This window comes from Dermacentor albipictus, chromosome 5, assembly GCF_038994185.2.
Source record: "Dermacentor albipictus isolate Rhodes 1998 colony chromosome 5, USDA_Dalb.pri_finalv2, whole genome shotgun sequence".
In the NCBI taxonomy this organism is placed as follows: domain Eukaryota; kingdom Metazoa; phylum Arthropoda; class Arachnida; order Ixodida; family Ixodidae; genus Dermacentor; species Dermacentor albipictus.
This window is the reverse complement of record NC_091825.1, coordinates 24927267-24942922: the sequence shown is the minus strand read 5'-3', so window position 1 is coordinate 24942922 and position 15656 is coordinate 24927267. Positions and strand designations below refer to the sequence as shown.

The window sequence follows — 15656 nt, the reverse complement described above, 5'->3', positions numbered from 1 at the left end:
TTTCTCAGACAAAGCTCGACCCACATTGAGGAGGATAAACTGCTGTCTGGTAGAAGCGTTAAGGAACAACCGGCCAGCATTACTCAAAGAAAGGCATGAAAAATGCTTATGAGGGGCTTGTAGGATACACAACTGCAGCCATGCAATCTAGGCTGTTAGATTAACCTTCTAGAAACTCGGCAGCACTTGTACGGGAAGTGCTTGTTTGCATAGTGGCATGTCTTATGCATAGTAGGTTTGTGTGAATATCAATTTTTTGGTTCAAACTGAAGTTGAAGTAAATAGTAATTAGTGCCAAATAATTTCAAAGCAAATAACTCAGATGGTTGTAGAATTTTCTTAAATACTTGACATAAGAGTTAGATGTTAACAAATCCAAGAAGGCTGGTTCTATATTTGTTAAAAAGGAAGCAAGCTCATCTCCAGAGTCAGTTTATTTTTAAAGTGCCATTATTCAGGTATTTTCATGCAAAAATGCAAGTTCAACATTTCTTGCAACTCCAGCTACACAGAAAATCTGTTCACAGGCTCTTGCTTACTGCAGTGCTTCAGTCTACCTAAAATTAGAGCTGTGCAAATATCAAATAGCACCGAATTGAATCAAATAGGAAACATTCAAATAATTTGATTTGTAAATTGAATATCTACTATTTGGTTTTTCGAATATTCAACACATTTGGTGTAGGTCACCGAACAGTGCTACATGTCGCATGTACCACAGAGCCCCTCGTGCTCGATGCCGTCCAAGCGAGTGTTTCGCTTCGTTTTCAGTACAAAAGGGGCACCAAGGGTGCCATATATGCCTTGTCCACAAGATGTTTAGAGTATTGGTGGAAATAAAGTAGGGAGGACATTGATGTGACCAGATCCATTACAGGCGTAGGTAGCAGTACAAGGTAGGTAGAGAAGGATAGGGGAAACAGCAACAATAGCTGAGCGTATTTCGTAAAGTGCGAAGATCTGGCCAGTTAGCCACCGATAGGCACGCAGATTGTGTTGGATACGTGGCAACAAACTTCATGTCGCTTGAACAGCTGCCAGTCTAACCTGCACGTTTGACTTCGGACTCGCTTGATGAGCCACTCGTAGAAGCATACTAGCTGCAATGGTATTGTGGGGCTGGGCTTGCGGCCCAATACCACACAGGCCAGCGGTAAATTTTTGTCACGGCCATACTGCCTAGGCCATTAGGCCTAATTGGCACTGCTTCATCGGTTGTCAGCAACTTAAAGTTGTTAGCAACAAAGACAAGGGATGGCAACGTGTTCACAGCCGCCATGTTTGCAACACACCCTACGGCAGTCTCTTGTTACTGATGCGATTCATAGTTACATATTGGTCTTTTTGTAGCTTCAAGTGACCTGCTACAAGACTAGCTATGGATTAACATGGCAGGCGTGAAAGTCTCAGGATGCAGTCGGTTGCATTGACACGGATGGCAGATGAACGAGAGAGGCTGGGGGATGGTGGAATGTTGCACTAACTTGCGTGACCCTGGAGATTTTAGAATCTTTGACAGGTGGCAAGTCAAGCTGAACCTGACAATGAAACAGCGGTAAAGAGCAGGCGTGGACAGCACCTGCTCTTTATTGTTTCCGCCGGCTACGCGATTCACGTGATGTGTCGTCTGTCACACAGATTGGCCTAACGAAACCCACCTGCTGCACAGTTGCGATACCTACCCCTTTTATATTTTGGAGAAAAACTGCAAAGCGAAACTTGCTATGCAATGACAGGTTCCCACAAAACAGAGGTCCACTAATAAATTGAGAGCTTCATTAGTATTCAGTGCAACAGAACATCACTAATTCATTAGTTTCAGGGGAGAAAAAGCACTTGATTCTATTAAACATAAATTCTACTGATAAAGAAATATTTTGCAAACCTTCGCATACTATAACTTAGCTATAATCATCGCTGGCATACTAATTTGGTGTCCCCTTCATTAAGTGCAGAACGTACTGTATATCTTGATTTTTATGTGCCTATTTTGCTGATAGCTTGTGACATGCAATGCTAGGAGACTCTCAAGCATGTGCAGCACTAGGGTTGCAATGTGGGCTTGTTGGTAATGCATCTTCAAGGGGAGTATGGTAGCGCGATTCAAAGACGGGACAAGAGAAGACACAAAGGGACACAAAAGGACCATACTCCCCTTGAATGTGCTGCACTGTATTTTCATGCCCAAAATTCTGTGAAACATTTTGTGATATTTGATGTTCGATTTGATATTTGACTTTTTTCTTGCTTCAGTTCGATATTTGATTGAAAATTTGCTGCAGTCAACTTCTGTTGATTTGATCCTGATGGGACCGACAAAACTGGTTGAACTATCCGACGGAGAAAATAAACAAAAGGCAGAAAAGACGCCAGAACCTGCCATTAATTCACTTGCAGTGTTTGCCTTTATAGTTAGCATCGCCGCAGTACAACCGTGTTATGTAATGAAGTATACCAGGCGGGGACAGGTGCCATTGTTGCAGAACATAGCACATGTTCCTTAATTTTCACACGCACATGCGCTGTCTCCGGTCGCTGTACGAGCACCAAGATGCCTAATAAGTTTACAGGCAAAGCTTCAGAGTTCTAGTAAGACCCCTGCTTTCTTGTTGGCTTTAAATGTCTCCGAGTTTTTAAATGCAAAGCATTTCTTGGCAGACATTTGTCACTTTGACAGTATCTCTCTATCTAGCTGCCTGCATCTTGGTGCCCCCAAGGTCGTTTCGTTAGCTTGGTATTTACCGAAATTGGCATAGTATGACAAGAGTGTATGACGAATATAAATGATCGGTCATGACATAAAAATTTGGATGACGCTTAAACTTTGCCTTTAAGAGTGGAACGCGATAGCATTCGAAGGTCCCTGACTGCTTCTCATGCTCCCCGGCAGCTGCTGTGTATGTAACTGTAATGTTTACCGGGAAACACTCGTAGCAAACGCTGTGCACGAAGGCGGGCATTCTGGTAGCAACGCAGCCTCTTACATGGGCCATGATGTGGTGGAGGCAAGTACCATCTGGAAGTGTTTCAAGGAAACAGGCACACCGCTTCGTGGACTCCAAAATATTTGCGCGCCAGCGTGCACATATGGCAGATGCCGTGGCCGGTCTATGAATGGCAGAAATGCTGGAAAAGGGGTCTGTTTGAGTTTTCGCATTACAGATTTATGTTTTGTTGTATACCGTATTTACTCGCATAATGATCGCACTTTATTGCAAAAAAAAATTGACTCAAATTCAGGGGTGTGATCATTACACGGGTTAAACTTCCTATGAAAATAAAGCTTTCTTTTTTCATCCCGCGTTTGCTGTGGGATAACAACAGGCCAACAAACAGGTGGCTGCCGCTGTAACAGTGCGGGACACCAAATCAGAAATGGCGGCCGGCGGAGCAAGCCGAACGCGCCGAATGCAATTTTTTATTCTCGTGAGTAGATTATGCGCATTAAAGCAGTGCTCTCATGGCCATTTCATTAACTTGATGTGTACCACAATTGGCGTAGTAAGACAAGAGTAAGACGAGTACTTGTCAGTCAGACGAGTACGTATGTCAGTCAGTCAGTCAAGAACTTTATTGAAGTCCTGAGGAGTTTCAATCCGTTGGAGATCCCACGCGGGGAACTCCTCCGGCAGAAACCGTAGGCGACGCCCAGGCACGTGATGACGCTCCGCCAGTTCTTGGGCCCTCTGGACGGCCTTGAGTTGGAGTTTGAGGTCCGGGCTTTTGAGGGCTGCTTCCCATTCGGGCTCACTGGAAAGAGGGCCCTTTGGTAATGCTGTACATTGCCATAGCATGTGCGAGAGTGAGCAATAAAGTTCTGGGCAGTCTGGGCAATTTGCCGGGATTAGTGAGTTATAGTGACTTAGTAGGCCTCGTGACGGATACGAGTCCGTTTGTAGCATTCGAAACGCGGCCGCCTGCGTGCGTTCGAGTTTGGCGTGTGGGAGCGGGAATTTGGTTCTGCTTTTCCGATAGTGGGAGGTGATTTCCTGGTAAGTGAGCAGTGGATCATTAAACTGAATGTTTAGCGCCTCGGGGGCCTTGAGACCGTCGCAGCGGGCAAGTTCTCGTGCACGGTCGTGGGCCGTTTCATTGAGGTTAGCTTTTTGCGGGTGAATGTCTTTTCCCATGTGAGCGGGGAACCAGGAGAGGCACCGTTTGCTCTCTTTTGAGCTCGCTAGTATTATACACGCTGCTTCTTTTAGATATGTTGCCGCATTCGTAGGGCCGAATTGCATCACGCGAGTCCGTGAAGACATAAGTAAATGTGGGGTCCGCCATGGCGATGGCTACGGCTATTTGTTTTGCTTTAGCGCTGGTGCTCGTTTTAACCAATGCGGATGATCGTAGCGTTCCGTTGCCGTCCACGACCGCTATTGCGAAAGTGGATGTGCTGCCGTACTGGGCCGCGTCCACAAATGCGGTGGATTCACGATCCGCGCCGATGCGGTCGAGAATCCCGCGGGCACGGGCCCAGCGCCTACCCACGTTGTGTTGTGGGTGGACGTTTCTGGGAAACAGTGAGACTTTGTATTAGTCTCTAATTTCACTCGGTAGGGTAACCGCGTGCTCGAGATAGGGAGAAGGGGAGACATTGGCTTCATTTAGGATTAGCCTACCGGCTTTGGACGAGGATAGGCGGAGTATTTGCGCCATAGTCTGAGCCTCGATCACTTCGTCGATGTTGTTGTGCATGCCTAGCTGGTCAACCTTTGCTGTACTTGCTCTTCGTGGAATTCCCAAGACCTGTTTGATGCTCTTGCGCATGAGTGTGTTTAGCTTTGTCTTTTCTATTTTCGTCCAGTTGTGGGCAGAGGTGATGTAATTAATGTGACTCATAAGGAACGCGTGGTATATGCGCAGAAGGTTATCTTTGCAGAGACCCTTCCTGCGCCCCGAGACTCTGTGGATGAGTCTGATCATGTTTTCGGTTTTGGCGGTTAAGTGTTTGATCGTTTGGCCGTGGCATCCGGTGGATTTGATTAGGAGCCCAAGAATGCGGGTGGTTGACTCGCGGAATCTGTTGTCCGTGTGTAGTGTGAGCGGAAGTTCGTCTAGAGGTGTTAGGTAGCGGACTCCTTGGCAAGACTTGCGAAATAGTAATAGTTCCGATTTCTTTGAGGATAGTTTCATTCCTGTGTTTAATAGGTACTCTTCCGTGGCATCTAGGGCAGACTGTAATGCCTGCTCCATGTCTCCCAGGGAGCCTCCCGGGCTCCAGATGGTAAGGTCATCTGCGTATAGAGCGCAGTTTACGTTTGGGATGTGTCGTAGTTTGTCTGCAAGTCCCTTCATCACTATATTAAATAGTAATGGAAAGATGTCTGAGCCTTGTGGTGCTCCGACGGAGCCCAGCGTGTAGGGGTCCGACTTAAGTTGCGAGACTCGCAGTGGGGCTTCTCCGTCTTTTAGGAAGGAGCGTATGTACTTCTGAAATCTCTGGTCAAGGCCGAGGCCTGCCACAGACTCCAGTACGAAGCGATGCGAGACGGTATCGAATGCTTTCGTGAGATCGAGGGCAAGGATGCCTTGAACGTCTCTTGTTTTAACGTCGAAGATCTGTATCTTTAGGAGTAACATGACATCTTGGGTGGATAGGTGGGGTCGAAACCCTACCATATTGTGTGGGAGGAGTTCATGTTCCTCAATGTGGCGTGACAATCGGTTTTGAATTACGTGCTCGGCTACTTTACCCACGCATGACGTAAGAGAGATGGGTCGTAAATTGTCGAGGTTAAGTGGTTTGCCGGGTTTTGGGATGAGGACCACCGTGGCAGTGCGCCATTGCGTTGGTACCTCTCCTGTTTCCCACACGTGATTGATGTCTTTTGTGAGTAATGTAACAGCTTGGTCGTCTAAGTTACGCAACAGTTGGTTGGTTACGCCGTCGGTTCCTGAAGCAGACCTGCTGTTTAGGTTGTGTAGCGCCTCTCGGACTTCTGCTTCCATGAAGGCAGCGTCTAGTTCGGGAGTAGTTTCGCACTTTATGATCGGGTAATCGTTGGGGTGAGCGATGCCTAGCGGAAGGTACCGTTTAGCAATTTCTTCCAAGAAGGATTCTTCTGTTCCCCCTTTCCCTTTATGTGAGTGTAGAAGTCGGTCTAGCGCGTGGCTTTGATTATCCTTCGTTTGGCTGTTGTCTAACATGCGTTTCAGGAGGTTCCACTTACCTCCTGTCCGCATGCGGCCATCAACTGCCGAATAGAGTTCGTGCCATTGGAGTCTTGTGAGCTCCGTATAGTATTCGTCTGTGTCTCAGTTGAGGATCGTGATGCGTTTGCGCAGGCGTTTGTTGAGACGTTGCTTTCTCCATCGCGCAAGTATCGAAGCCTTGGCCTCGAGTAAGTGTGCGAGGTGAGGGTCAACCCTTGGGATTTACAGTTCCGTCTGTATGGTTTTCGTGGCTCTGGTTACGTCGCCCTTTATCGCAGAGAGGAGTTCCGCGAAGGAGTCATACGTATTCGTATCTTCCTTCTCTAACTTACGGAAGGTATCCCAGTCTGTGAGGGTGAAAAATAGGGTTGGGGCCGTCGTGTTCGGTATTTTTGTGTGTATGACGAAGTGATCGCTGCCCAGGTTCTCTTGCGTGTTCGTACATGTGTAGTTTGCAACATTTTGGAGTAACGTGAGGTCCGGCGTAGTATTGCGCTGCATCGAAGTACCCGATCTGGTGGGGAACCTGTGGTCCGTCACCAGGGTGAGGGACAGGTCGTCTATTGCGCACGAGAGGTTGTTGCCACTAGGCTTGATTGTGGGGTAACCCCACAACGTGTGGGGGGTGTTGAAGTCGCCTGCGATAATGAGCAGTGAGTTTCGTGCCAATGACGTGGCTTTAGTGAGGATCGCGTGGAAGGATTGGTTGTAGTGCGTGGGGGAACTGTACACGTTTAGTACAAAAACACTTTGTTTTAAGAATTGGTTAGGTACGAGCTCGATTAGGATTGCCTCGATGCGACTGTTTTTTGGTAGGACGTCGTGAACGATGTGCGCGAATTTTCTACTGACGAGCGTGGCGATGCCTCTCCTGGCGTCCCCTCCTCTTTTTGAGACTGTGCAGTAGCCTGAGAGCGTAAGGGTTTCACATAGGGTTTCCTGTAATAATATTACGTGCGGCCTTTGGGGTTGAATTTTGAGGTACTGTTGCAGTGAGGATTTGCGTTTTGCATAGCTAGCGCAATTCCACTGCCAAATTTCTAAAGTATCCCGTGTTGTGTTAGCCATGATGGTTTTGGGAGGAATTTATTGGTGCCGAAGGGTGCGTAGTCGTGTCCATTTGTTGTGGCTGACTAGCTCTGTTTTTAATTTTTATGGCGACTTTGTTTTCGACAACCTCTACACGATTTGCTAGGGTATGATTACTTTGTAGGTTCTCTCGCATGAGGCGCAGAATTTCGTCTAGGGTGTCTTGGGGTACATTACACTCTTCTTCCATCTCTGGGAGCGGAGGTGGTTGGCGTTTCGCTGTGCTTACTTTTACATTTGTCTCCTGGGGTGGTGCTTGTTTGGGAGCTTTAAGGTTTTTAATCTCCTGTTTCGCGTCATTAAGCTGCGCTGTAAGCACTTGTATGGTCGCTCGGAGACCCACTAGTTCCTGTCGGGGGGCTGTGACTATCTCGCTCTCATGCTCAGGCAATGAAGACCGCGTTACCTGTTTGATAGATGAGGCGTCCTGTTGCTGCTGCTGGTGGTGTTTCCCTCGCACTTGGTCAGCCCACGTCAGTTCGGTGTGGCCGAATGCAGGGCGCCCCCTGGAGCGGGAGTGGCTGCTGCAGAGGGTGCTGCGGCGCTCGGGTGTCGGCGTGACTGAGCGTCTCCTTGTGTTTGCTACGGGAATTCTCGAGGTGGCGCTCGAATCGCGGTGACTGGCGCCGCTCGGTTCTCGGGAGCGTTTGCGGCCGCGTTGGTTGCGTCTGCGGCGGCGTCTCTGTCACACGATGTAAGGGACTTGAAACTTGCGTTTGCAGTCCTTGTGGCGTGTGGTCCACCACACAGGGTGCAGTGAGGAGTACATTGGCGATCTTCTGGTGGTGTTTTGAGGCCACATAAATGACGAACATAAATGTTAGGTTATGACAAAAATTTTGTGACATGCGTGTCATGTAGCTCATGAAACAGTCGCCTACATCTTGGTATATCCCAAAATCGGCATAGTGTGACAAGAGTGTATGACGAGCGTAAATGACCGGTCATGACATGAATATCGTAACATGTGTCATGTAGGTCATGAAACAGCCGCCTAGGTCTTGGTGCTCTCATGGTCGTTTCAATAACTTGGTATGTACCAAAACCGGCATAGTATGACAAGAGTGTATGAGCAATATAAATTATGTCATGACATGAATGTCCTGACATGCATGTCACGTAGGTTAGAAACGGCCGCTTACAGCTTGGTATCTACCAAAATTGGCATAGTATGATGAGTGCAAGACGAATATAAATGAGAATCTCCTGACATGTGCATCATAGAGGTCAGAAACAGCCATCTACATCTTGGTATGTACCAAAATTGGCACAGTATGATGAGTGCATAACGAATATAAATGATAGGTAATTTCATGAATGTCCTGAGATGTGTGTCATGTAGGTCATGAAACAGCCGCTTACATCTTGGTATGTACCAATATTGGCATAGTGTGACGAGTGTAGGACGAACATAAATGATAGGTCATGACAGCGTGTCATGTACGTCATGAAACAGCCACCTACGTCTTGGTATATGCCCAAAATTGGCATAGTATAACGAGTGTGTGACAAACATAAATGACAGGTCACGACACGCATGTCTTGTAGGTCTTGAAACAGTCACCTACGTCTTCGTGCTCTCATGGCCATTTCGTTAACTTGGTAGGCTCCCTACACACTGCTTCGCATAACATCGATTCCCACAGTGAGTGGGATATGCTGGCTTTTTCATCTTACCGCCTTCCTTTTCGCTAGCTTTCGAAAACACAGATGTTTTGTCCCTGCTTCTGGGTGCACAGCGCGTGTGCACGTGTATAATTAAGAAATGTGTACTAGGTCCCATTAACGGTTTCCTTTACGAGACAAGCATGGTGGGTGAAACGAGGGCTAAAATTGCCACAGCAGCGTCAGGAACAGCTCTGAATGGCTGCCAGTATGCTTATCCAGGTGCTTGTACTATGACTGGAGATGCCGCATGCTCGCCTGTATAATTGGCTGTACCACTGTCCCATGACAGTGACCCCTTTCCTAGTGGCCCCTTTTCAGCCAACATGGCTGTATTGCGGCGATGCTGACCAGAAAAATTCAAATGATCCAACGAAAATCAAGTTTGTGATCAAAGTAATGAAAGTTTGGTCCCATTGAAATGTATGGGTGCCCTTCAGAACCTTCGGTCAGGATCGAATTAACCGTAGTTGAATTAGACGAAAGTCTGTCTTCAGTATTCCCGCAACCCTGCTTAAAATATTCTGGTGCTGGAGGCTGTGGGAGCGTTTTATGTTTGCCTGTCGTGTGTCGTTGCAATGCTGTGAAGTGTGACCTTGGTTCTGCGACACCAGCACTGTTTGCTGTGTTCAGGTGCAAATTCACCTTGGGGCTTTTCATCTACATGGAGCTTAACCCTTTACGTTCAGCATGTGCACAATAAACAAGATTTTAAAGTTTAACAGTTATGTCGAGGTGCGGCTTACACGCAAATTTCGACTTCTGGTTTTGCTTCACGGCAGCACAGGTCCCATTGCTGTGAAACCACCTTTAGGGTAGTTTTCCACCATCAGTATTGCCGAGAAGGTGGGGTACAGAGCAGCTGGCCGAAGATATGATGTGGACGATTCGTGTACCCGCGAATAAAAACTGTTTTTACAAAGATTCAGGCGTTGTATGCAGTTATGCTTGTGGGTTATATGCAAAATTTTTTTTTCTTCCCACAGTGTAATTGGCGAGGGTGCTGGCTATTTGTGGAAAGATATGTATATTTGTTGGTTTCAAATACTTCGAAAACTTCGAATACTGAAATTCAAGCCAAAGCAAATATCGAATAGCATAATATTCCGTCAAATATTTGAAAATTTCTCATTCACACATGTCTCTTATATAGCACTGAGTGAGTGCTGCAACCCAATAAAGCACCACCTCCCATTTTTGAAGGATGCCACTTTATCTTACAAGGTTATGAAGCACGTCGCAGTGGGGGACTCCTGATTAATTTTGGCCACCTGGCATTCTTTAATGTGCACCTAAATTTAAGTACACAAGTGGCTTCTTTTTTTCTTCATTTTGCCCTCTTCAAAATGTGGTCGTCCCGACTTGGGTCAAACCTGCCACCACAAGCTCCTCAGTGCCATGCCGTAGCCAATGGGCGACCATGTAAACAGTTGTTGCATATACAGTTGAGCGTCATAACAAAGGCACCTCCGACACTAAAACAACTTTGATATGTCCTGTATTTGTTATAAACACAGTGGTGGTCCAACTGCGCCATTTGCGCCGTTCTGCTACAATTCGACTTGCCTGCTCCTGGCTGCGCCCACTCAAGTGCCACTTGCGCCAACTGCGCAAAAGCGCGGTATTTTCTCGTTTTTGCGGCAACGCAATGTTTTCAGTAGGGTTTGCAACTACAGTCAACGAACGATTTTCCGGACGCCCGACTTTTCGGACATGCCCAATGATCGGACGCCTTTGCTCCACTGCCATGGTACCTACCGCATAGAAAAGAATGTCTGAAATTTCTGATGCAAAAACTCTTCGCCGTCCCATTTTCCGGACCTATTTCCATTATCGTAGATCCGAAACGGCAATAATCGAAGCCACCTCCACCGCCATTTTTATTATGTCGCCGTTTAGAACAGGCGCTCTCGCACGCAGATCCACTGGCCGCCGCCCACTGCCGCGGCAACGCTGCGCTAGGCCACCGCAGCTAGGCCTACAGCTACTTCGACGTCCGCAACCAAGCTGTGTTCCTGCCTTGTTTTTCATTAAAGCAATTCGTCGCTGTTAGAAATCGCGCCGACTCCGTCTTTGTAATCCTCCCCCATGGCTTCGAAGCTCGGAAAGCACGACGCGTTTAAATAATGCCGGCTTCTGAAAGTCAGCTTCTCCTTAATACAGCAATGTTATGCGGTGAAGCGTACGCGAAGCATTGTTGCGGTGAAGCATTGCAAAAGTGGAAGGAAGGGGCAATTATCACGCGACACAGTATATACTGTATTCTTTAATTACACATCCGTGCACTCGCTTCCCTGTCACAGTGTGAGCACCGATAAGCCTAGTTAGTGTACTTGCAGGCCTTCAGAGCTATTTCGAACGTTTATGTGGTGATTTGAGCCCTTGGGGGCAGTAAAAGGCACAGATTCGTTTTTTCGGACGTTTTCGCGGCCTCCAGGGAGTGTGAAAATCGGACGTTATGGAACAACTATACGATTAAATTTAACATTCATATAATTCATTTCGCGAGTCGATTATTTGCTACTCTGTTTTTGCATATTAAATGAAATATTCGGCTGAGGCCGATGTATTGCACGTAGCCTAACCGGGGCACTCAGATGGTTTCGGGACAGGAACGTCCGGGACAGAAACAGTTACGTAGCTGAACCACAATCTAATTATGAGGCACGCCTGTATTGGTACAAGGGTCGTCTGGGTCATCAACTCTAATCGAAACAATTCTTATACCCGACGCCGACAAAGGGAACGGCGACGAAAGCAGCGCTTATGTGCGAAGGTATAGGGCCAGTTAGCCACTGGAAGGCACGGAGATCGTATCATATACGTGTTCATGCACGCGGATTCATGCGTTTGCACATGCAGTTCGGAACCTTCTGCCAATCTGTAAGCTTCTATGCGTGATTGCAGTAGCTGCCGGCTTCGACAGTTGTCAAAAACACATATACATGATCTCGGAACCGATCGCCGGTTAGACGAACATATTAGCGGTAAGCTTTCCATGATGACTTGTGGAAAGCTTGCCCGTCAAATCGGCTAACAGCCAATTTTCGCCATGGCACACTGCCTCGGCCTAGTTAGGCCTGATCGGTAGTGTTACGAATGCCCAGTCGGGTATAGGTGAGGAAAACTACGGTTTTACGCTGAATCGATTGGTACCTATTCGCGGATGCCCCCTGACACACGGGAAGGCGACAATCTGCCTTGCAACGAAAGCGAGTGTACCGTCTTTGCGACATAGCACACAACGGTACTCATTTTGGCACTGTTCATAGACGCATAGTGTTGTCAAGCTTCTAGCATTGTTTTAGGCATACTAATACACATTTTGTCTGGTGCGGTAAAGTCAATCAAAGCACATCGGTCATTTGGACTGCACATAGGACATTGGCCATCACTTTTTGTCTTGTGCACGCCTAACGGCGCAAATCGTTCTGGCGCATTCGTAATTTTGTGCTGCCGTTGGCTTTGTGTCTTGCGTCACTCTTCACTTACTGATTGCACAGTAATAACAAGCTTTGCCAAATGGCTACAGATTACTGCCGTACTACTCCAAATGCTCCAAAAATACATTCTTCTGCTACATAACTGCTCCAGAATGACATTTTTCCTGCTCCAAAAATTGCTCCAAATCCTAAACTTGCTGGACCACCACTGTAAACATTAATTCATTAAATGCGAATACCAGCAAGAAAAATTTTCTATTTACATCATATCTGATAATTCGTTATATCCACATTTTCTTTCGCTGAAGTGCAACTGTAATTGCTGTCTACGTAACAGTATCTGCCCCTGCCATCCTTTCTTGGTAGATTAAGGTGATCAGTAATGCCTGGGGGTTGTCACGGCTTATGTGGCGTGGCCATCTTTTCCGTCACCACTTAAGCTTCAACCTGCCGTTAGTATGAATGGACTGATGACGATTTTGTGCATTTGTGGTGTGGTCCTGCAGGTGACAGTGCAGGCAGCAGCGTGTGGCAGGCAGAAGAGCAGCGACTCCTCGAACAGGCCCTGAAGACGTACCCGGCGAGCACACCCGACCGTTGGGACCGCATCGCCGAGTGTGTGCCCACCCGTTCCAAGAAGGAGTGTATGCGCCGCTACAAGGTGCGGGCACAACTGGAGAGGAGGCCTCTCTTGTCCTCTTTGTTCGAATACGTGCGGATACGGGCGTGTGCATTACGTGTGGCGGGAAACATACCTCTTGATGTATGTGCGGCAACTGAAGTTTTGGCCATCACGCCACAAACATTTTGTGAAAATCTCCATTAGCATTTCTGTTTGTCTCTGGTGCAGATCACTTTTGCTATGAGCAGAGTGCCTGTTCACAGCGCACTTACAGAACAGAGTTTGCTTTTTTTTTTTTCTAGTACGAAGTTAAGGGGGGGATAAGGAGATCGAGAACAACATTGTTATTTTTTGGTGCAGAACGCTGCAATTTTGTATATAGCACATTGAAAATTGTATTAGCAATCTAAATGCAGATATACAAATAAACTACGTAAACACACTTTGTTTATCAGAAATTAACATATTGCCTGCTCGTGAAAAGTTTAGCATTGAAGTGAAATGAGCAAGAGTGTTTGATTCAGTTTTATTGCTTGCACAGATGTGCAATCCAGGACATCGAGGCAAGACAGTGCTATCATTTTTTTAAACGACTTTACAATTCTTATATTCAACATCGCATTCACACTGCCATGTAGCAACACAGTGTGGGGATGAAATAATGAAATAATAATAAAAACAAAGTCTAGATTAAGAAAGTGAGATGGTCTTGCCCTGAAGCACATTTTGGGTATTACAATAAAACAAACGGAATAAAAACTTATCTTGCTATGCTTCTCATGCTATCTTATTATGCTATGCTTTCTGCAAGCAAGGTAGCAAACACAAAGAGCACTTTTGAAAAATTGGGCCACAAAGTTTTGGGAACAGTTCATTCACACGAAAGTATACCAGGATTATAGTACTCAGCGTCTGTGCCAGTGAGCGAACTTTTGGGCCTCCGTTTCTCATTTGGCAGCGCTTTAGTGTCTTTCTAATTCATACAGATGCTTTTGGTAGGCCCTACCAAGTGCAAGGACACCAGGCTATATGACAACATAGAACACACTGGGCAGTTGCATCATGTTCTTGCGGATTCGAAACGTGTTGCCATGCATCCTAAATAGCATCGTATTAGTTTGGCAAAGCTTTGTGGTCATCTGTAGCAGCTGCTTACATTATAGGATTAATTTTCATATGTGAAAAACTATATCCACACCACAAAACTGACTTTGTGTTCCCGCCATAGCCGATATCACTTTCAAGCAAGCTATGCCGCAGACACTGTTTTACATTGTTCGCTTTTTTTTTAAGAGTGACAAGTGCACCGTCTCTGCTAGTGGTGACATTAGATGCATGTAGTATTAAAATAGGATCTAAATGGCACGAACAAACATGAACCTGTCTTTGTGCAAAGAGTCATGGGTACAAGCATAAGTGCATCGCCTACAGTCTCCAAAGTAAGACTACACCCGCGAGTTGGCTTGACATTAGAGGCCAGGTGTTTGCTTTGCTGTCACTTCATTATAGGCACGGTACAGCATTGCACAACACGCTGACGACTTGTTTGGTCGGCCCAGCGCAATCTTATCCCTTGCCCATCTGAACCTTGCGATAACCTCCTCCTCTTTTCACTGTTGGTTGGTCCTCACACATTTGCAGTTTTAGCAATGATGCCAATCATGTACTGTGCTACCTGCGCCGTAATCTACATCTTGTTCCCCCCTCAGTAAAACTACTCGCATATTTAACACTTGTTTGACCCAAACTGGAATATCCATGCTCAGTATAGGACCCACACCAATCTAACCTGGCAACAGCACTGGAATCCATACAGAATCGTGCAGCAAGGTTCTTTCATTCTGACTACTCTTACCGCACTAGTGTTACTAAACTTAAGTCATCTCTGAACCTTCCAACCCTTGAGAACCGCCGCAACACAGCAAGAAATTTTATCACTCGCTGCTTCACCGGGCCGACGTCATGCCTGCGCATCGCACTTCATCCTGTCATAGCCATTCAAAGGCTGTTTATCCCCCTCCAGCTCGCACCACCGCTCATCTTAACTCTTTCTTCATTCAAACACCGAAAGACTGGAATCATCTACCTGCTGAAGTGGTGCACCACTCCAGTCATTCATCGTTCAAGGCATTCATTGAAAACATGACCTAAATATGCCCACCCTCATGTAAAACCCCAAATGGGGTATTTGAGGCACAGTCGAGCCCCGCTACAACAAACGCTGCTTCAACGAAATTTCCAGTACAACGAATAATTCTTGATTCCCCATCAGCTGCCCAATGCATAAATATCCTCACCACAACGAGCACTTTTTCTTATGCCATTCAGCTTCAACGAAATCTGACGAAGTAATTCCAGGCTCAAAATTTAATTCGCCGTGCAGGAAGGGCAATTTCGAACATTTTGTACATAAAGATGTGTCTACAAAGTTATCATTGCGTGTTGGCACCACAAGAAACTGCCGTTAATGACCGAGCATGGGGGCCATCAGTGCCGCCATTGCTCGATGGCGACGGCGATGAGGCTGGCCTACCTTTGGGATTGGCTTGAAACTATTTAGCCGCAGACAATCCAACGCCGACGCTCAGTCGTCTCGTCAATCCATGCTGCATCTCGGTGCCGTCGGTGCGTTGTTAGTGCTAGTGCAATTGGCAGTTCGTGTTGTGAACGTGTAGCAGTGTTTG

General features: G+C 46.7%; 1 protein-coding gene across 1 annotated transcript in view; it reads left to right on the top strand.

The window, feature by feature from the left end:
* LOC135898298 (dnaJ homolog subfamily C member 2) overlaps positions 1 to 15656 on the top strand; it is a 139531-nt gene that overhangs the window by 105775 nt on the left and 18100 nt on the right. Inside the window, exon 16 of the mRNA XM_065427170.1 lies at positions 12857 to 13011. Within this exon, the coding sequence (XP_065283242.1) occupies positions 12857 to 13011 (155 nt within the window). The remainder of the gene's footprint in view (positions 1 to 12856; positions 13012 to 15656) is intronic.